This window comes from Scyliorhinus canicula, chromosome 7 (assembly GCF_902713615.1).
Source record: "Scyliorhinus canicula chromosome 7, sScyCan1.1, whole genome shotgun sequence".
Classification (NCBI taxonomy): Eukaryota; Metazoa; Chordata; class Chondrichthyes; order Carcharhiniformes; family Scyliorhinidae; genus Scyliorhinus; species Scyliorhinus canicula.
The window spans coordinates 100958155-100980952 of NC_052152.1; the positions used below are offsets into that span (position 1 = coordinate 100958155).

General features: G+C 46.6%; 1 protein-coding gene across 3 annotated transcripts in view; it reads right to left on the reverse strand.

The window, feature by feature from the left end:
* Positions 1-22798, reverse strand: part of LOC119969227 (ribosomal protein S6 kinase alpha-3) — a 123769-nt gene that overhangs the window by 52304 nt on the left and 48667 nt on the right. For all 3 annotated transcript variants that reach the window (XM_038802555.1, XM_038802554.1, XM_038802553.1), the window contains one exon: positions 3112-3231. In XM_038802555.1, coding sequence (XP_038658483.1) covers positions 3112-3231 — 120 coding nt within the window. The remainder of the gene's footprint in view (positions 1-3111; positions 3232-22798) is intronic.

The window sequence follows — 22798 nt, forward strand, 5'->3', positions numbered from 1 at the left end:
CATTTATGTAACCAATGACTAGCAGCTGGAATGCACTGCCCGATGGTATAGCGGTGACAGATTGAATGAATTGTGGCTTTCAAAGGGGATAATTATTAGAACAGTAAAATTTGCAGAGCTATGAGGAAAAGGCAGGTAATTGGGGCTAGTGAAGATGTTCTGGAGGGAAAGAACACAATGTGCCAAATGGCCCCTTCTCTGTGCTATATGATTTCATTGTAGATTTCTGGGCACACAAAGGGTTGGAAAGTGGAGTTAAGGTAGATCTTCACCAATGATCTTACTGAATGGTGGAGCAGGTTTGAAGAGATGTATGGCCTACTCCTACGTTGTGTGTTCTTATTCTTATGCGGTACAGAATCAGACTACATTCTGTCCCTACAGTACTTGAAATAGTAATGCAGAGCTCAAACTTTCACATTCATCCTTAGTTTCTAGCTTTCTCTGCACACAGATCTGAAAGATGATATGAATAACCACGATCTAACTGAATTCAATTCAATTTGTGAAAATTCAATTTCAGAGCCCAAGTTCAAGGTATATTACAATGTACAAGGTTTTAGAACATAGAACATAACAGCGCAGTACAGGCCCTTCGGCCCTCGATGTTGCACCGACCTGTGAAACCACTCTAAAGCCCATCTACACTATTCCCTTATCATCCATATTTTTATCCAATGACCATTTAAATGCCCTTAATGTTGGCGAGTCCACTACTGTTGGAGGCAGGTTATTCCACACCCTTACTACTTCTGGAGTAATTTTATTTTTAATCAATCTTTCAAACTCCTGCACCTTTGTGTAGGTGTAAAGTCGTCATAGTCCCAGATGACCATAGGCATGCATTCCCCTTTGAGGGGAAGAGCTGACTGGTGGTGATTTAACCTGAGGATCACCACACTTCAGACGAGGGGCAAGGTTGAGAAGGTGAGGCCTTTGTGAATAACCTCAGTCGGTATGGGAATTGAACCCTCGACTCTGCAACATGAACCAGCTGTCTAGCCAACTGAGCTAAACCAGCACCCTGGTACCTCTGCACCAGTACAACAAATAACAAAAATCACCAAATGTTCACACATTGCCTGATTGCCGAAATAACTGACAACCAATGGGTTTCCAATTATTGAAAGGAAAACTGATTTTCTCCAGATTAGTCAAAAGATTAATTTGTTTTGGAGGTAAAAGCTTATTCAAAAACCCGTAACTGCACAATCACAAGCAAACTCTTTTATCTTGTACTGTAGTATGCATTTTTGAAAAAAGCTGTTGTCACACTATGTCTGATACTTCCAAGTATATTACTCTTCACAACAATAACAAAACTGCCTGGAGGTTCCTCTCCTTTAATAGCTTCAATGTCCTCAAAGATCCTGTCAGTTAGGAACTCAAGTTAGTGCTGGACAAGTATAATGCTGGATATGTAAGCACGCTGTGTGTTTCCTCAATGTCTTGTGCAGTCATTTACCCTGCATCTAATGTCATGATCTTTTTGTATTAAGCAGTTTGCATTTTTCTACATTTACCACCATCTCTATGAGCTCTTTCTTTCATCACAAACTGTTAATTTAATTCAAAACCTTTTATTAGAATAAGTTTTGATTCAAACGGCTTTCTTGATCCAGGCTCTCAAATTTCAGAAACATTGACTGAAAATATTTCTTAATACATTTTATCATAACTTCAGTTTCTACATTTTGTTTAAAATGCTGTGGCTAAATAAACTCAGATACCAGACTCTTTCATATTCTAAACAAAAAAAAAAGTTAATTTTTCTAATTTCAGGAACATACTTTAACTGTTCACATTGCAAAGACTGGCTGGAAATGGTGACATATGTTTCCTTCATAAGTTCAATCAAACTATTTCTGCATGTGCTCTGAATAACTCCAATTTTCTACCTATACCCATACCTCTTAATTCCCTCAAATGTCCAAAAATCTATCGAACTCTGGTTTGAATATACTCCACAACTGAGCACCCACAGCTCTTAAAAGATGAGTATTCCAATGAAAACATTCAGCAGTTGGGACTTATTTAGACCCACATGTTACTAAAAATTAGTAGCATGTTGTAAATGGTGATAAAATGTCCTCAATTGATGCAGGTGATTAGAAATTCTAGTTAAGGGTGCATAAGCCAGCACAGTAGATGTGTAAGCTTCTTGATAAAAATGTTGTTTTTGTGATCTCCGTAATATTTCAGCTGCACAGTACATCACATATCCATTTTGATTACTCTAATAGCTCACATTTATATAGCACCAATGTCACATAACATCACAAGGTGCTTCACAGGAGTTTAAAAACATTTAAAGTCACATAAGGACAGGGTGGGACAGGCGACCAAAAGTTTGATCAGTGCGGTAAATTTCAAGGAGGGTCTTAATGGAGGAGAAAAGGTTAGAGAGGAGGAATCATGTGGAAGGAAATTCCAGAGTGTGGGCCCAAGCAGGTGAAGACCATCAACATGCAGCAAATTTGGGGCTGCACAAAGAACTAGAACTGGAGTGAAGAGATCTTGGAAGGTTGTTGGCTGGAGAACTTTACCGAGTTACGGAAGGACAAGGTCTGAAGCATTTAAAAAAAGGACAAGAATTTAATAAAAATAAAAATTGAGGTGTTGTCACATCAAAAGCCAACCGTGGTCAAGGCAACAGGAGGAATTATTCACCTCTGAAGAATCATATTGGACTTGAAACGTTAACACTTTTTTTTTTCCACAGATGCTACCACACCTGCTGAGTTTTTCTAGTACTTTGCCTATATTTCAGATCGCCAGCATTTTGCCTTACTTTAGGAATAATCTACCTTTTGAATGCCTTCCGCCCCAGTCCACATAAAACACATTATTGTGATTATCAAGTAAAAGTGCAAGTTAAAAAATAACTTCTATATAGTGGCAGCCTCAGTGATGATCCTAATCTCCCAGAGCCAATAAAAATTGCTAGATCGTCAAATATTTAAAAATGCAATACTTTACAAGCTAGTATCAATAACAATTTGGAGCACTATTTTATACATGGACCAAGAAAAAAACTAGTTAATATTTCAATACTGAGCAAGTATTTTCAGGTTCAGATTATGCTGCACATTTCATCTTCTCAAGGCATACCTTTCCAAATGACCCTTGTCCAAGAACTTTAAGTAATTCAAACTGCGAAGGGTCAGCCTTTTCACAGCCTTCTTTCACAAGGCACGTAATTGGTATCTCCTGTTCATTTTCTTGATCTTGCTGAAAGGGTGGTCGGAGGAGGGAAACAGAATCATTCACTGTTATACCATACCATTAACACAGCAATTGCATTTCCAAACTCAACTACCAAGTAAAAAAAAGGACTTTCAGCATATAGGCTGTATCCACACAAAATACATTGGCTGAACCCTTAATAGCAAGCTTTGCAAGTGAATTTCACCTTTAGACAAGAATGTAGGGCAGTCATTCTCAATTATGTACATTTTCTACAGCCCTTAGGACAAGAGCCTGCTTTGAAAAATTGAATTAAACCAGATGCTGGAGATAGCTGATGTCACACATGGCTTACCCAGGCCAGACAAATCCTCAGAACATGCAAGTTTGCTTGACATGCAGCTAAACTAAACCAAATCAATTTGCCACCCACACATCCGTCAGTTAGGTGGAATCTGCAGGATGGAGAATTAAAGCTATTGCTCAGAATTTATTACCTATCTTCTTCTATTCCATATCCTGCAGAACCATAAAGTGCTATAGATTTAAAAACGGAGCATGCAGGTAGGAGCCATGCACCTGTCTGAACCGAGCAGGAATTGCAGTTGGCAGTGATTAATCCTACTCTGCAATATTTACCCAGTGTGACAACTGCCTCATGAAAAAACCTTCCTAGGAAGCAGTTGCGGAACAGGTGACAGGCCCCTCATATTTTAGGTTTCTTGTAGAACTAAATGGTAGTTTTGTACGATACAACCCCAAGTATGTCTCTTGTTGCTTAATAATTTGTTTTCTTGGATCCTTGCTGGTACTGGTAACAAACATTTGCCAATGCTGCCTATATTACTAAGAGACACAATGGATTTGTAAGCATGTGCACAGTTTAAACATTGCAGTTCTGAAGTGGCAGCAGATTAAAACATTAGAACAATTTCTCTATTTAAATCATCCAGAGAAGGAACCATGGCAAGACCTGTGCAGCTAGCTTGCCATATTAAATATGATCGATTATGAATGGTAGGCAAATTAGCTTGAGCCAAGTTGTCAACTCAATGACTGAGGGCCCACATCTACACAACTTCAAAGTATTTTGTAGAAATTTGTAGAAAAAGGATGCTAGTGGCTGAACCATTAATAATTCAAACACAAAGCACCCTTCAACAGGTCTCAATAGGGACTGGGTGTCAAATGGGCTTGGTACTAGCTGTTCACCTCAAACCCAAGTTCAATTTAGCCCAGGGATAGTATGAAAGTCTCTTCTGACTGCTGGTCATAAGGGTCTGCATTAAATGGAGTCTAGGTACTCCATCACATTCTTCATGGGTTTGGGTTTAAGCACAAAACTAGCCCAAGTTAATACAGGTACAGGGTGGCAGGCGAGGGAAATTAAAAATGTCACACCAGCGTAGTAGCTCTTCTTGGGTCGATAATGAGGTACACAATTGGGACAGTATCAAGGAAACCCAAGCCTGCTTATAGCTGTGCAATAATAGACCAGGGATGTTTGATGCCTCAACATCTCACCTCAAGGGCAAAATAAGTCCACTTTTTACAAAAAAATGCTCAAATTAATGTAACACAACGGAAAAATGGCAATCTGCAATTGAAAATCACTTATTGTCATGAGAAGGCTTCAAATGAAGTTACTGTGAAAAGCCCCTAGTCGCCACATTCCGGCACCTGTTCGGGGAGGCTGGTACGGGAATCGAACCGTGCTGCTGGCCTGCTTGGTTTGCTTTCAAAGCCAGCGATTTAGCCCTGAATTTGACTGAGAAGTCAGCATGAAAAGCTGACTGTATTGTCACACCTGTCATGTCCTCGTACTATGCCTGGTAGGAATGATGCACAATAGAACATCTAGTTCTTGACTAGTTAAAAGTAATTTATTAGAAAACATAGGCGTGGTAAAGATAACTAGAAGAAATATATTACAAACTACTGATATTAATAAATTATCCTAGAGCTACTGCAAATATAACTATCCAACACGACCAACTCCCAACTCCGAGGGACAGAATCACATGGTAGATTTACACTGCCACCTGCTGGTTGGAGGTCGTGTACATCATTATATACATGATTGCTTATGCAGATCAAGTGCGAGGTGATTCATTTTAGTAGAAAACATTTGAATGCGGATTACAGGGTCAACGGCAGGGTTCTGAGGAATGTGGAGGAACAGAGAGATCTTGGGGTTCATGTCCACAGATCTCTGAAGGTTGCCACTCAAGTGGATAGAGCCATGAAGAAGGTTTATAGTGTGTTAGCGTTTATTAACAGGGGGCTTGAGTTTAAGAGCCATGGGGCTATGCTGCAACTGTACATGACCCTGGTGAGACCTCATTTGGAGTATTGTGTGCAGTTCTGGTCACCTCATTATAGGAAGGATGTGGGAGCATTGGAAAGGGTGCAAAGGAGATTTACCAGGATGCTGCCTGGTTTGCAGTATAGGTCTTACAAGGAAAGATTGAGAGAACTAGGGTTTTTCTCTTTGGAGCGGAGGAGGATGAGAGGTGACTTAATAGAGGTTTATAAGATGATGAAGGGGATAGGTAGAGTGGACATTCAGAGACTATTTCCTCGGGTGGATGTAGCTGTTGCAAGGGGGCATAACTATAAGATTCAGGGTAGGAGATGTAGGAGGGATGTCCGAGGTAGGTTCTTTACTCAGAGTGGTTAGGGTGTGGAATGGACTGCCTGCTGGGATAGTGGAGTCGGACACTTTAGGAACTTTCAAGCGGTTATTGGACAGGCACATGGAGCCCACCAGAATGACAGGGAGTGGGATAGCTTGATCTTGGTTTCGGACAATGCTCGGCACAACATTGAGGGCCAAAGGGCCTATTCTGTGTTGTACTGTTCTATGTTCTATCACACCGAAATAATGCCTGCTGGCTGGACTGGTTTGCTTTACCAAATTAATATCTCTGAAGCATGGCTACCATTGGTTTTCTGTCTTTGAGCCAATTTTGCATCCATTCTATTTTATTACTATTTCACTTCAGCTTCCATAACTTAAAAATGTCCTTCTTTCCACTATGCAATTTCCCCCACAAAAGGCTTTAAACTGACTAAAATTTATTTATTTTTAAAAAATAAATTTGGGAGTATCCAATTATTTTTTTCCAATTAAGGGGCAATTTAGCGTGGCCAATCTTCCTAACCTGCACATCTTTGGATTGTGGGGTGAAATCCACGCAGACATGGGGAGAATGTGCAAATTCCACACAGACAGTGACCCAATGCCGGATCAAACCCAGGCCCTCAGCGTCATAGACAGCAGTGCTAATCACTGTGCCACCATGCTGTCTGATATTTCTGGAAACTTGAAGACCAGCTTTTTAAAAAAATATTTTCATTCTCCTTTTTCACATTTTCATCCAAATTTACACCCACCAACAATCAACGGTAACAAATACAATGTCAATCCCCTGGCCAACAATCACTTCCTCACACAAACCCCCAAACAACACTCAACATTTTAAATACAGCATCAAAGAAAAGGAATCAAGAATCCACCATCACCCCATACATACTCACCAACAACATACACAGTCCAAATTCCCCCCCTCGTATTCAATGTTGTCCAATTTCTGAAAGTGCATTATAAACAAAGCCCATGAATTGTAGAATGCTTCCATCCTTCTGCTCGACTCAAACTTCACAATCACGAGTGTTAAAAACTCGAACAGATAGATCCTCCCCGCCACCCCAGGGCATAGGGTGGAGAAACTGACCTCCATCCCAACAGGACCTGCCTTCGGGCAATCAGCAAGGGGAAGGCTAAAACATCTGCCGCCGCACACATTTACAACCCCGGCCGATCAGATACCCCGAATATGGCCTCCAGAGGACCCGGCTCAAGCATGTGTACCACCTTCAAAATTATCCTGAAGGCCTCTCTCCAATACCCCTCCAGCTTTGGACAGGACCAAAACACATGAACGTGATTTGCCGGGCACCCACCCGCAACACTCACAAACATCTTCTACCCCCTCAAAGAGTCGGCTCATCCTCGCCTTTTGTGAGGTGCACCCTACACACCACCTTCAGCTGAATTAGCCCCAACCTCGCACACTACTTTGAAGCATTCACCCTCCGGAGCACCTCACATCACAACTCTTCCTCCCATTTTGTCTTAATCCTCTCCAGCAGTGTCTTCTTGACTCCCAGAATCACCCCATAAATCGCCGACACCACCCCCTTCTCCATTCCCCGTCATCAACACCGACTGCAACAGTGTGGAGGCTGGTGCCACCGGAAAGCTCTGTATCTCCTCTTAGCAAAATCTCAGATCTGCATATACCTAAACATTTCCTCCTGCCCCAACACATGTTTTGCCCCCAGTTCCTTCAGTCCCGCAAACAGGCTCCCCAAAAACAAATCCTTTAGTGGCCCAACTCCCTTCTCCGAAAACACCCATCCCACTTCCCTGGCTCAAATCTGTGATTCCCCAGAATCGGCATTTCCCTTGACCGCGTCTCCAGCAAGTGCTGCCGCACCTGTCCCCAGAATTCCAACAGCACTCCTACTACCGGACTCCCCGAGTTTTTCCTCAGGGCCATTGAGAGCAGCGCTGTTGCCAACGCCCTCAGCCCCGATCCCCTACACAGACTTTCCTCCATTCTAACCCACTGGGAGTCCTCCTCTTTGACCCAGCTCCTCACCTTCTCAGCATTCGCCACCCAGTAATAATATAGTAAATTTGGAAGACCCAACCCCCCTCACTGCAACACCGCCTTCCCTAATCCTAGCCATCTTTCTTCACCCCCCCCACTAATCCTAGCCACCTTTCTCCCCCCACATATACACGAGGTAATCACCTTTTCAACCTCCTTGAAAAATGCCTTTGGCAGGAAGATCGGCAGGCACTGAAAAATAAACAAGAATCACGACAACCATTCATTTAAATTGCCTGTACACGACCTGCCAGTGACACAGGGAGACCATCCCATCTTATCAAGTCCGCCTTCGCCCACCCCACCAAACTAGTAATGTTGTACCTACGGAGTCCCTCCCAATCCTGTGTCACCTGCACCCCCAGATATCTAAAGGGAGTCCCCGCCCTACGGAATGGTATTTTCCCCCCACCCCCGCCCCCACTTCTGGCCGAGACACCACAAAAATTTCACTTATCTAAATTTAGCTTATACCCCGAAAGAGATCCAAACATTCGAACCAGCTCCAATATGCCACCCATCGACAAACTTGGTTCTGATACACACAACAGCAAGTCGTCCGCATATGAAGAGGCCCTATGGCCCCCCCCCCCCCCAACGCCTCCTCCCGCATAAACCTCAGAACTCATCAACGCAATGGCCAATGACTCCAATCCAAGCGCGAACAACAAGGGGTGAACATATGGCTTTTTCGTCATGGATAGGACATTGCTGGCGGGGGTGGTGGATGCCGAGGACTCGGCGATAGTAGCGTCAAATAATGCTGGGTGGATTTACGGGTAAGCAAGGAGGGGGCCAGCGCCCGCATTGGAGATTAGATGTGGGACTATTCACAGAGGAGGAGGTGGTGTGTCTGTGCGGGAGAGGGAGGCCACTTGGAGATAAACGATCCGGGGAGGTGTTGGCAGCTACGGTATGGGAGGCATTGAAGGCAGTGGTGAGAGGGGAGTTTATCTCAATACGGGCACACAGGGAGAAGGTAGAATGGGCTGAGATGGATAGACTAGTGAAGGAGATTCTGCAAGCAGACAGGAGGTACTCGGAGGCCCTGGAGGCGGGATTGTTGAAGGAGCAGAAGCTGCAGGTGGAGTTTGGGTTGCAATCTAAAAGGAAGGCGGTGGGGCAGTTGAAAAAGGCGAGAGAGGCGGTGTATGAATATGGGGAGGCTAGTCGGATGCTAGAACACCAGCTAAGGAAACAGGAGGCGGCTCGGGAGATAGAAAAAGTGAAGGGTGTGGGGTCACGATCTTGGACCCAGTGGGGGTGAACACCGTCCCTAAAAAGTGTTTAGGGACTTTTGCAGTAGGCTGTACGAGTCGGATCCCACAGCCAGGGCGAAGGGGATGAGGCGGTTTTTGAAGAGACTGGAGTTTCCGAGGGAGGAAGAGTTGATGGAGGGCCTAGTGGCCCCAATTGGGCTGTTTGAAGTGGTGGAGGGGCTGTCAGACAAGGCCCTGGGGTCAGGCGGGTACCCAGTGGAGTTTTATAAAAAGTTTTCAGGAGTGCTGGGGCCCTTGCTGGTAAAGGTATTTAATGAGGTGAGGGAGCAAGGGGCGCTCCCCCGACTATGTCATAGGCTTCGATCTCTCTTATCCTGAAGTGGGATATGGACCCGAATCAAAGCAGGTCATACAGGCCAATCTCCCTTCTAAGTGGAGACGCCAAGGTGCTGGTCAAGATCTTGGCCTTAAGAATAGAGGATTGTGTGCCAGGGGTGATAGGAGAGGATCAGACGAGGCTTGTGAAAGGGAGGCAATAAACATCTAACATCAGAAGGCTGCTAAACATGATTATGATGTTCTCCGAGGGAAGGGAGGTGGTGGTCGCCATGGATGCGGAGAAGGCCTTTGATCGGGTGGAGTGGGAGCACCTTTGGGAGGTTGTGGGGCGGTTTGGGTAGGGTTTTGTGGGCTGGGTCCGGTTGCTGTACCAGGCACCAGTGGCGAGCGTGTGGACGAACCGAGTGTCCGAGCGGGGTCGAGGGGGAGGCTGACCCTACCGAATTTCAGCAACTACTATTGTGCGGCAAACATTGCAATTATCAGGAAGTGGGTAGTGGGGGAGGCGTCGGTGTGGAAGCGGGTGGAGGTGGCATCATGTAGAGGCACAAGTTTAGGGGCACTGATCACGGCACCTCTGCCGTTCTCACTGGCTCGGTACTCCACAAGCCAAGTGGTCGTAGCGGTTTTAAGATGTGGGCTTAGTGGAGGAAGCATATGGGAGTGGAGGGAGTGTCGGAGTGGAGGGAGTGTCGGAGTGGAGGGAATGTCGGTGTGAGCACCAATTTGTGGCAACCACCGGTTTGCTCTGGGGGGGCTGGATGGCGGGTTCCGGAGGTGGCAGCAAGCTGGGATCAAGCGGTTTGGGACCCGTTTAATGACGGCAGTTTTTCGTACTTGGAGGAGAGGCTTGAGCTGCCCAGAGGGAATGGAAAGAAAAAGATACACTGGACATTGCTAGCATCAAAGTGACCATTATTCACTGCAAGTCTGGATCATGAATATCAGGTAATTCAACTAAGATGGCATTACACCCAAAACCAATCTAGACCTTGTCGAAGTACTCGCTATGTACGCACACACATTATTTCCCTACAATATTCTGCAAAACCCCATGTCTAAATACTACAGCAGTCTTAACACATTTCTAACAGCACCAAAATACTTAAAATTGAAGGTGATCGCAATCATATATTCTGCAAAAACGTAAAAATTTTGACCATAGAAAAACTCAGATAGGACCATTTACAGGTCACAGGCAATTTACAAACGACTAAAATTTTGAAGTTTAGTAATATTCCCAACTGATGTTTATTATTCTGTACTTAACACAGCAAGAATGTTTATCCTATAAGTAGATGCAATTATAAAGGGTTGGCTTTAGGCAAAGTCTCTCAACTATCAGATGCACAATAACAACCTCAATAACTCTTAATGATCAATTACTGGACACAGGCAGCACAAAGATATGAACATGCAACAACAAATATCTATATGGTTTAGTGATAAAGTGCTTCTTTATATGGTTATGTAAATCTAGCATAACCAATAATATGCCATACAAACCAGGAAATTTTCAGATTTTGATCCAGTGTGTGTTCAGTTTGCGGATCTCAGGCAAGGCATTGGGTTAGTTATCCTGCCGGAAAATTCCCCACTTTTGGTATATGGCTGGGAGAGAGTGCAAAAGGACCATTCAAATGCAACTCCCCCTTGTCAACTGTGCGCAGCTGAGCCCCAAGTTAGGCGGATCAAGTACCTGGGAAATCATCAGGATTCACATGGTGGTTCATTTATTGAACCAAGTCCAGGTAAAACTCAATCAGATTTGCATCAGAACCGCTGGTGCAATTTGCAGATTTGTGCACCCAAAGACACTTAGTCATTTTTTTGGGGAAAATTCCACCCAGCATTTCCAGCGGAATGGGACTCTTCTTTGCAATGAAGTCCTATGTAACCCAAAACGTTGGACTGGATTTTCCACTTCACGACGCCGGAAATGCGAAATGTGATTGGGCTGAGAATCACGAATAATCCAAAAATAGAGGTTTGCACCTGATGTCAATTACAACGCCATGCCCCAGTCCCTTGTTGGTAGCAATATCAAAGTTTGCGCCCTGCGCCGGCGGATCTATGCAAAACTGCCCATTTTCTGAATTGCAATATCATTAACAACTTGGACTCCGTATTCTTCACCCTTCCACGATTCTCCACTCCTCTTAGGCAGAGGTCTTCTGGGGACGAATTAGTGCAAGTATTGACAAGAGGGGCCTGGGTACCATGGCTGCGGAGGGAGAGTGGGAGGCTAAAAGTAAAGAGAAACTGAACATCCTCAAATATTGTTAGGCTTGCTGAGGGGGTGAATGCAGGATTCCCCCCCTTGGGATCGGGGTGGCTGGCTCAGACCGCCATTGCGGCAATGTCTTAAATGCACCCGTTTGGTGCGACTTACAGGCCCGACTGTTCACACTGCTCAGTGCTAGCTCTGTCCTTTGAATACTCATAAGGTCTCTGGTCATCTGGGAGACCACCCAAGCTGCCCCTCTGAACACCCTCATCCCGGTTTCATCAAGGGGAAGGGCGTAGCCAGTCTCAATCAGGGGCCCACCGGGTGATGGCACTCCTCAGAAGCACTGCCGCACTGCAGAGGAAACAGGGGATCAGCCAAGCTCACCCCAACCAGAGGAGCCCTGCACAGTAGCTTTTGGTTCTCTGACCCTCAGGGCAGAAGCCTCAACAGAAACCCCCACCCTTCTGAAGCACCAGCTGTCTCCTCTTGGTGTGGCTGACAGCACTGACTGCCTCTGCCACCCCTCCCAGCCAGTGTTCAGAAAGGAAGGCAGGCTTGGGTCTCTACCCATATTAGGAAAGAGGGTGTCGCTCAGCTGCTTACTGGCATAGAGCAGTGGATCCAGTCGGGGCACCCAACCTGGTGGGCAGGGGCCAGGGGGGGGCATGGTCTTTCGTGAACCATCTTCATGGCTGCAGTGAATGTGTGGTTAAGTGGAGCACTTAAAAACAGCCAGCCTCAAGACTTCCAGTGGCGACATGTAGATGGAGGTTGCTTGTTGCGTGGCTCCTGCTAGAGCTTTCACTTTTTGCCCCAATTCACCCAGTTTTGGGGGGAAATTTCATAGGATTGGTCTCCAGAAACGTTGTGGTAACTGAAGAATGTCAAAAACCCAATGGAAAAATAAGAGACGACTGAGTGTTCCGGTTCGATGCGGATTTCTGTTGGTGGAAAGGTGAGGGAGCAAGCCTGCCAGGTGGGGATGCGTCCATTACAGTGGACAAGCTGGTCGAGGTGACAGTGGTGAAGTTTGGGGCGGCAGTTCGCCAAGCTTTTGAGTGGCATGGAAAGGAGGTGATGGCCTCGCTCAAATAGTTGGTGGATGACAGGCTGGCCCCGATAAAGCAGGCTCTTGGAAAGACGTTGACGGCGGTGCAGGAGTAAGGAGCAGTACTGACGGGCAAGAAGGAGGCATTGTCATGGCACAGCAACCAGCTCACGTCAATGGGAGAGGAGCTGCGGAAGCTGGAGGAGAGCAACAAAGGGCAGAGAGCCAAAGTAGAGGACCTGGACAACAGGCCATGACGGCAGAATCTGCAGACTGTGCAACTGCCTGAGGGGCTGGAGGCTGATGGAGTACTTTTCAGAGATGTTCACTGAGTTGCTGGGGGAGGAGGAGGATGGGGCTCACCGGTCGCTCTGGCCGATGCCAAAGGCGAATAAACCATCAAGAGCTATGATAGTCTGTTTTCATAGCTCCCAGATGAAGAAGAAGGTGCTGAGATGTGATGAAGCAGAACCGAGGAGAGGTGGGAAAGCAGTGGTATTCACATATATCGACATCACGGTGGAATTGGCAAGATGACAGGCGGCTTTCAACAGGGCGAAGGTGGTGTTGTACAAAAGTATCGTGCAGTTTGGAAAGATCTAATATAGAGGGGAAATATACCTTAAATGGCAAAACTCTTAACAATAATAATAATCTTCATTGTCACAAGTAGGCTTACAATAACACTAATGCAGTTACTGTGAAAAGCCCCTAGTCACCACATTCCAGCACCTGTTCGGGTACACGGAGAGAGAATTCAGAATTTTCAATTCACCTAACAGCACGCCTTTCGGGACTTGTGGGAGGAAACCGGAGCACTCAGAGGAGACCCATGCAGACATTGGGAGAATGTGCAGACTCCACACAGTGGTCCAAGCCATGAATCGAACCTGGGACCCTGGTGCTGTGAAGCAACAGTGCTAACCATTGTGCTACCGTGCCACCCAACTCTTAAGAATATAGAAAGTCAGAGATCTGGGTGTGGAAGTCCACAGATCTTTGAAAGTGGCAACACAAGTGGACAAGGTAGTCAAGAAAGCATATGGAATGGTTGCCTTCATTGGATGGGGCATAGAGTATAAAAACTGGCAAGTCATGCTACAGTTGTTTAGAACCTTGGTACGGCCGAATATTGCACATAATTCTGGTCGCCACACTACCAGAAGGATGTGGAGGCTTTGGGGAGGATGCAGAGGAGGCTTACCAGGATGTTGCCTGGTCTGGAGGGTGATAGCTATGCGGAGAAGATGAATAGACTCGGACAGTTTTCATTAGAATGACGGAGGTTGACGGGTGACTTGATGGAGGTCTACAAGATTATGAGGTGCATAGATAGAGTGGATGGGCAGGCACTCAGACCAGGGTGGAGCAGTCAGTCGCCAGGGGGAATAGGTTTAAGATCTATGCGGCAAAATGTAGAGATGGGCGAGGCAGTTTTTACTTATACATGGAGGGTAGTGAATGCCTGGAACGCGTTGCCAGGGGAGGTTGTGGAGGCAGATCCATTAACAGTGTATTTAAAGGCATCTTGACAAATACATGGATAAGATGGGTTTAGAGGGATATGACCCAAGGAAGTGCTGAGGGTTCTGGCCATGGTTGGTATCATGACCGGTACAGGATTGGAGATTGGAGGGCCGAAGGGCCTGTTCCTGTGCAGTATTGTTCTTTGTACCCGAAGTTGAGAGTTATGCATAACTCCGAGGACTATTACTTTGAGATGGTTGGGGTGTTCGTGAAGGTTGAAGGGCTGGGACTGAACGGAGTTTGGATTTTGTTTTTATTTATGTTGTGGTTGGGGAGAGATGGTTCTGGGATTTTTGTGTTTATTTGGGGGCCTATTATGTTGGGTTGTTTGGAAGAACTGAATGTGTTCAGTTCTTCCAAACTGGAAGAACCGGGGGGGAGGAACTTCCGGTGGCGGCATGGAGGTGGAGGTCCCACATTAGGTGGCTCCTGCGAGAGTCTTTGTTTTTTTGGGCCTTTATGCACAGTATCAGAGGTACTGTTTGGATGAGCCGTATGGAAAGTCATATGCAGCCAGTGGAATGTCAAAGTTCCAGAAGAAAGGTGAGGAAAAGAAGGGGGCAAGCGGAGGTCCGCCAGCGAGTGCTGAATTGAGTCCAACAGGAGGAAATATGGCTGGGGCTCGTTCGTTGTGTGGGGCTGCTCCCGTCGCAGCTGAGACTCTTGACTGAGGTGGTGACAGGGAGTTTGAAAGGCTGCTCGCCAAACATTTAGAGGTGCTTCAGTGGGAGATGATGGCTTTGCTGAAAGAGTAGGAGGAGGAGGCATATGCCCTGATAAACGTTGCATTAACAAGGACGTTGGTCAAGGTGCGGAAGGAGAAAAGTTGAAGAGGGTAGCGGAGGTCAATAAAGGGCTATGAACCAAGCTGAAGGACCTGGAGAACAGGTCGAGGAGACAAGGGAGTGGGTGAGGTTCCAGATGGAGAAGGTGATGGCGAAGGTGATGGCGGATCGGAGCGCAGGTACGCATTGCAACTGGTGCGTTGATAAGCATATATATTATTACAATAATCGCTTATTGTCACAAGCAGGCTTCAATGAAGTTACTGCGAAAAGCCCTTGTCGCCACATTCCAGCGCCTGCTCGGGGAGGCTGGTACGGAAATTGAATCCACGCTGCAGACCTTGTTCTGCATTGCAAGCCAGCTGTTTAGCCACTGTGCTAAACCAGCCCCAGGTATATATGCGGGGTTAGTGAAGCTGTCTGCAATCGCGGATTTGGATAACTATGACTTGATCTTAGGGAGGGATGAGAACACAGTGCTAGAGCCAAGGGTGCACAGGTCCCAGACTTGCTCACTGACCCTAGGGCAGGTGAAGGCGTTGGCCGGGCCTATGAGGGAGATTGGGGGGTGGGGTGGTTGACCCATGGAGATTTTTACACCCGAGAGATCAGGAGTATTCATTTAACCTCCCCGGATTTACACTGTTGGCTGGAGTTAGGAGGGCAAAGTATTCCGCAATTGTGATCTCCGATCATGCTCCACATTGGATAGGATGGACATGGTATTGGAGAAGGAGGTGGCCAGAAGCTGGGGTGGAGGATAGATGTCGGGCTGCTGGCGGACCGCAGTTTGTAGATAGGGGAAGTGATTGAGGAGTACGTGGGGTTCAATTGAACGGGGGAGGTCTCGGTGGATTGGGAGGCCCTGAAGGCAGTGGCGAAGGGGGAGGTAATCTTGTTTACGGCCAAGGTGGATAGGGTGAAGAGGGAGGAACGCCAACGGCTGATAGATTTTGGAGATTGATTGGAGGACCCGCATCCGGGGCTCTTGGCAAAGAGGAACGGTTGCTGGCGAGGTTCGACCTGCTGTCCACAGAGAAAGCGGTGCATCAGCTGAGAAGGGCGAGGGGACCCGTGTAGGAGTATGGGGAGAAGGCAGGTCGTATGTCAGCAGGGCTTATATCTGCAAGTCAGCTTCGTAGGCAGGCCACGGCAAGGGAGATAGTTTAGGATAGGTTGGGGCAGTTGTTGGTGACCCCGGAGCAGATCAACAAGGTGCTTGAGGGGTTTTATAGGGAATTGTACATTTAAGGACACACTGGTGCTGTTGTTGGTGGAAATGTTTGATGGTCGGGGGTGGGGGTCTTGCCAGAAACCTCCATCTCATTGCTGCTCATGAAGGATAAGGACCTGGTCGAGTGTGGGTCATACAGGCCCATATCTCTGCTAAATGTGGACGCCAAGATATTGGCAAAGGTGATTAGGTTGGATGTGTGCCTTCCGAGGTTGATTGGAGAGGATCAAACAAGATTTGTTAAGGGAAGACAGTTGTCATCAAATGTGAGACGGCTGCTCCAGCATAGGGAAGGTGGTTGGATGTGGTGGTGGCATTAGATGCAGAGAAGGCGCTTGATTGGGTTGTGTGGAGTTATTTAATTGCTGTGTTTGAGAAATTTGGGATTGGACTGAAGTTTGTGGCATGGGTTCCTATATAAAGGAGGAGATGGCGAATGTGCACACAAATGATACAAATTCAGGGTATTTTTCAATGCAGCACCGAGGAACCAAGCAGGAGTGCCCCATTTCCCCATCCCCCCCCCTGTTTGCAATGGCTATAGAGCCTTGGCCATTGCGCTGAGGAGCTCGGAGTTGTGGAGGGGGATAGTGGGTGGGGGTGGGGGGGGGGGGAAAAGAGAGAGAGAGAGCATAGGGTGCCCTTGTACGCGGATGACGTTGTAAATTTCAGAGCCAGGTCCTTGTTGATGGGAATCTGAAAGATCTTCCTCTCAAAAGTCCCGCACTCGCATGTACCGGGTTTGCCACATAATGGGTTTGCTTCAAAGATTTGGGACGTTCTCAGGGTATAAGCTGAATTTGGGAAAAAGTGAGTATTTTGTGGTTTTCTCTCCAGGGACAGGGGTCAGGGTAGGGGCTGCCATTCTGTCTGGCAGTGTCTCACTTTAGGTATCCGGGAGTGTTGGTGGCCCAGGACTGGAGTTTCCAGTACATGCGGCTGCGGGACTTTTGAGAGGAAGATCTTTCAGATTCCCAAGAGCGCCCCGCCTCCTCATTACTGGAGACGGTGCTGTCATTGGGGGGGGGGGGCATCTCGGCAATTTACAGGAGAATTTTGGAGGAGGATAAGGTGTTAATGGAGGGGGTTAAGGCTGCGCACTTAGCCCCCTACTATACTCCCTGTACACACACGACTGCATGGCAAAATTTGGCTCCAACCCCACCTACAAGTTTGCTGACGATACAACTACCGTGGGCCGGATCTCGAATAACGACGAGTCAGAATACAGGAGGGAGATAGAGAACCTAGTGGAGTGGTACAGCGACAACAATCTCTCCCTCAATGCTAGCAAAACTAAAGAACTGGTCATTGACTTAAGGAAGCAAAGTACTGTACACATCCCTGTCAGCATCAATGGGTGGAGATGGTGAGCAGTTTCAAATTCCTTGGGGTACACATCATCAATAATCTGTCCTGGTCCACCCATGCCGACACTACCACCAAGAATGCACAACAGCCCCTATACTTCCTCAGGAAACTAAGGAAATTCGGCATGTCCACATTAACTCTCACCAACTTTTACAGACGCACCATAGAAAGCGTCCTATCTGGCTGCATCACAGCCTGGTAGGGCAACTGCTCGGCCCAGGAGCGCAAGAAACTTCAGAGAGTCGTAAACACAGCCCAGTCCATCACACAAACCTGCCTCCTACCCATTGACTCCATCTACACCTCCCGCTGCCTGGGGAAAGCGGACAGCATAATCAAAGACTCCTCCTGCCCGGCTTACTCACTCTTCCAACTTCTTCTATCAGGCAGAAGATACAGAAGACTGAGAACACGCCTAAACAGATTCAAAAACAGTTACCAGACTTCTAAACAACCCTCTTATGGACGGACCTCATTAACACAACACCCCTGTATGCTTCACCCGATGCCGGTGTTATCTAGTTACATTGTGTACCTTGTGTTGCCCTATTATGTATTTTCTTTTATTTCTTTTCATGTACTTAATGATCTATTGAGCTGCTTGCAGAAAAATACTTTTCACTAAATCTTGGTATACATGACAATAAACAAATCCAATCCAATAGATGGGCGGAAGAGCTGGGGGTGGCGCTGGAGGAGGGATTGTGGTGTGAGGTGTTGTGGAGGGTGAATGACTGTGAGAGAGGCTGGGGTTGGTACAGCTAAAGGTAGTACACAGAGAACATCGGACGAAGTTGAGGATGAGCCTGTTGTTTTGAGGGATGGAGGACTCTTGTGAACGGTGTGGGAGGAGTCCGGCCAATCATGTGCATATGTTCTGGTTCTGTCCGAAGTTGGAGAAGTTTTGGAGGTCATTTTTCAGCACCATGTCAGCGATCCTGCATGTGGATTTGGAGACCAGTTACCGGGGGACCGTATTTGGAGTGCCGGACTTGCCGGAGCTGCAGACGGGAGCCGGGGCAGATGTTTTATCCTTCGCCTCACTGATTGCTCGCAGGCGGGTCCTCTTGGGATGGAGGTCAGCCTCTCTGCCCTGTGCCTCAGTATGGCTGGGGGACTTGGGAGTTCCTGTGTTTGGCAAATGTTAAGTTCATTTTGAGGGGGACGAGTGAGGGGTTCCACAAGAGATGGGGTCTGAGTATATTACACTTTGAAGAGTTGGTTACAGTCAGCTTTCAGTTACTGGGGTGTTGAAGATTGGTGTTTTTTTGTTGTTTTACTTTGTTGTGCTGTATATTTAAAATGTTATACTGTTAAAAATAGAATGAAAATATAATTTGTAAAAATCAGCCAGGCTCTCTAGCACCAACTCGACCTCAGCAGTTACAAATCACACTGGGATGGAATCGCTGAAATTTCGCGCCGGCAGATTCCTGGTCCAATTCAATGTCCTGACTAGTTTCCCAAATAGTGCCCCCAACAGGAACATTAATCACACGCTATTCATTCCCAGCAGCAACAGTCTCCCAAACTGAGAACTCCACCCGTTATCTCAGTTTCTTTCTGCACAAATGTTGCCAGACGCGAGTATTTTCAGCACTTCTCTTGATTTCAGATCCTCTGGCCTATTTGTCTTCGTGCTGCATGGCAGTGCTTTCATACATTAGACTGTCAGAGAAGCCCCGAAGTTCAATTGTTTTATCAATATCACTGCTAATTCTTGCCAGTGAGGCAGCAAGTAAATGCATTTACTAAAAAGCATCCACTGCAGTTACAAGCTAGCAGAAAATGCCATAAATCATTGCAGAGCAGAGAATGATTTAAGTGAAATGCATCAGTAAAAAGGTCAGATGCTGCACAAAATTGAACAATTATGCAATGAAGCTTCACCCCAAACTTTATAGGTTAGCAAACTATACATTTTCTGGAACACATCATACAATGCTGCTGCTGGAGGAAAAGTGCATTTAATACCGGTGTTGTTAACTGCAGAATAGAAAATAAAACATGTATGAAGCTGTTTTAGCTTAGTCGGACTAGAGAAGAGAGAGATGCCAACAAAACATGCGAAGATGGGATGAGACAAAAACAGTCAGAGTACATTACAATGATGGAGAATAATGTGCAAGGTCAGATGAAGCAAGGAAGAAAAGAGCACAAGTGAAAAACTGCAGTGGCCTCAGATGACAAGCTCAGCACAGCCATCCCCAGAGGCAGATCATGAGCATCTGAAATTCAATGCTACAATAGCCCCCGATTACAGACAGATTTGTTTTACTCATATCAGAAAGGAACATTTTTCATACTGGAAAGAGACCAGCAAAATGATGGGTCAGAATTTACTGACAAAAAAAAGCAAGCCTAAAGACGCTCATGGCATTTTAAAAATGAAAAATGAAAATTGCTTATTGTCACAAGTAGGCTTCAATGAAGTTACTGTGAAACGCCCCTAGTCGCCACATTCTGGCGCCTGCCCGGGGAGGCTGGCACACAACTTTAGGTAACCAGATGTGTGGTTAAATGTCAATATCAAAAAGCTGCTGTCTGAGATACCTTTCTCACTATTACTTTCACGCATCAGGGTCCCAGGTTCGATTCCCAGCTTGGGTCACTGTCTGTGTGGAGTCTGCATGTTTTCCGTGTCTGCATGGGTTTCCTCCGGGTGCTCCGGTTTCCTCCCACAAGTCCCAAATGACGTGATGTTAGGTAATGTAAACATTCCGAACTCTTCCTCCGTGTACCCGAACAGGTGCCGGAATGTGGCGACTAGGGGTTTTTCACAGTAACTTTATTGCAATGTTAATTTTTTTTAGAAAATATTTTATGGAGGCATTTATAATTTTGACACTTTTCAAAACAACATCCAACAGGGACAGAGCCCACAACAAAAGAACCATCATCCCTCCCGAACACCAACCCCAACCAACATGGCTTATAAAAACACACCGCCAGCCCTCCCGCCATTGCTTTTTTCCTTATTCGTCACTTCCATGCCTCCCCTTTTCATTGCAGTGTTAATGTAAGCCTACTTGCGACAATTAACTGCTTCAAATGCAATTACATCCTGAGGAGAACAAGACTGTACACAGTACTCCAGATAAAGTCTCACCAAGTCCCTGCACAACTGCAGCAACATTTCCCGACTCCAAGCTCGATTTTTCTTGCAATAAACAGTAATATTCCACTTGCCTTCCTCGTCACTTTGTGATTCATTTACAAGATCCCTCTATACAGTAGAGTTCTGAAATTGTTCTCCATTTAAAAGTACACTGCTTTCCTATTCTTTCTGCCAAGGGGACATTCACATTTTCCCACATTACATTGAATCTGCCAAATTTTTGCCCACCCATTTAACCCAGCTATATCCCTTTACAGACACTAGGCGGGATTTTCCACCGCACATTGAGGGAGGAGGTGGCATAGTGCTATTTGTTTTTTAAATAAACATTTTATTGAGGTATTTTTTGGTATTATAAAAACAAAATAAACAAAGTACATGAAACTATAAACATTGTGCAAAAGCCATCTCCCTCCCTTACAGGTCCCACCTTTATTAACACCCTACTCCAAGCTAAACTAACCCCCCCCCCCCCCCCCCCCCCCCCCTTCAGCTGACAATTAATTTTCCGCAAAGTCGTCGATGAACGGTTGCCACCGGCGAACCCTAACAGTGACCCTCTCAAGGCGAACTTGATTTTCTCCAAACAAAGAAAGCTAGCCATGTCCGATAGCCAGGTCTCAGACTTTGGGGGCTTTGAGTCCCTCCAAGTATTGTATCCGTCTCCGGGCTACCAGGGAAACAAAGGCCAGAACGTCTGCCTCTTTCTCCTCCTGGATTCCCGCGTCTTCCGACACCCCGAAAATCGCCACCTCGGGATTCAGTGCCACCCTTTGTTTTTAACACCGTGGACATCACATCTGCAAACCCCTGCCAAAATTCCCTAAGCTTCGGGCATGGCCAGAACATGCGGACATGGTTCGCTGGCCTTCCAACACATTTTGCACACCTGTCTTCCACCCCAAAGAATCTGCTCATCCGGGCCACTGTCATGTGAGCTCTATGAACGACCTTGAATTGTATCAGGCTGAGCCTGGCATATGTTGTGGATGCATTGACTCTACTCAACGCGTCCGCCTATAGACCATCCTCTATCTCTCCTCTCCTCCTCCCACCTGCGCTTGAACACCTCGGTCTGCGTCTCCTCTGACCCCATAAGTTCCTTGTAAATGACAGAGAAGCTCCCTTCTCCTACCCACCCTCTGGGAACTACCCTGTCCTGAATCCCCATTAGCGGTAGGAGCAGGAAGGTTGACACCTGTTTATGTAGGAAGTCCCGCACCTGCAGATACCTGAATTAGTTTCCCCTCGCCAACCCAAACTTCTCCTCCAGCGTACTCATACTCAGAAAGCTCCCCTCAAAAAAATATCCCCCATATCCAAAACTCCCCATTCATGCGTCCCGGGGCAAACCGGTGATTATTACAGATTGGGGACCAGACCGATGCTTCCTCTGCTCCCACATGTCATAGTGGTATTATTAAGGAGGAATTTGCAGGATTTGACCCAGTAACTATACATTTCCAAGACAGGATGGTGTGGATTTGAGGGAACCTTGCAAGGTGGTCTATATATTACTGCACCCGTCGTCCAAATGACAAGAGGCCACAGATTTGGAAGTGTTGAAGCTGGTTACGACAGTGCATCTTCTATATGGTAGGCACTGCAGCTACAATACGTTGGTGGTGGAACAAGTGAATATTAGAAGTGGTGTGACGGTACGGCGGCGCAGTGGTTAGCACTGCTGCCTACAGGGCAGAGGACCCGGGTTCGATGCCGGCCCTGGGTCCGTGTGGCGTTTGCACATTCTCCCCTCCCTGTGTTTGCGTGGATTTCATCACCTCAACCCAAAATGTGCAGCTTGGGTGGATCGGCTACGCTAAATTGCCCCTTAATTGGAAAAAAAATAATTGGGTACTCTGAAGTGGTGGATGGGTGCTAATCAAGCAGGCTGCTCTGTCTGGCCTTTGCGTCCCTAGTAGCCCGGCGGAGGATCTTGCTTCAATGGAAGGATGAGAGGCCCCCCAAGCGTGGAGGCCTGGATCAATGATATGGCGGGGTTCATCAAGTTGGAGAAGGTGAAATTTGCCCTGAGGGGATTAGTACAGGGGTTCTTCAGGC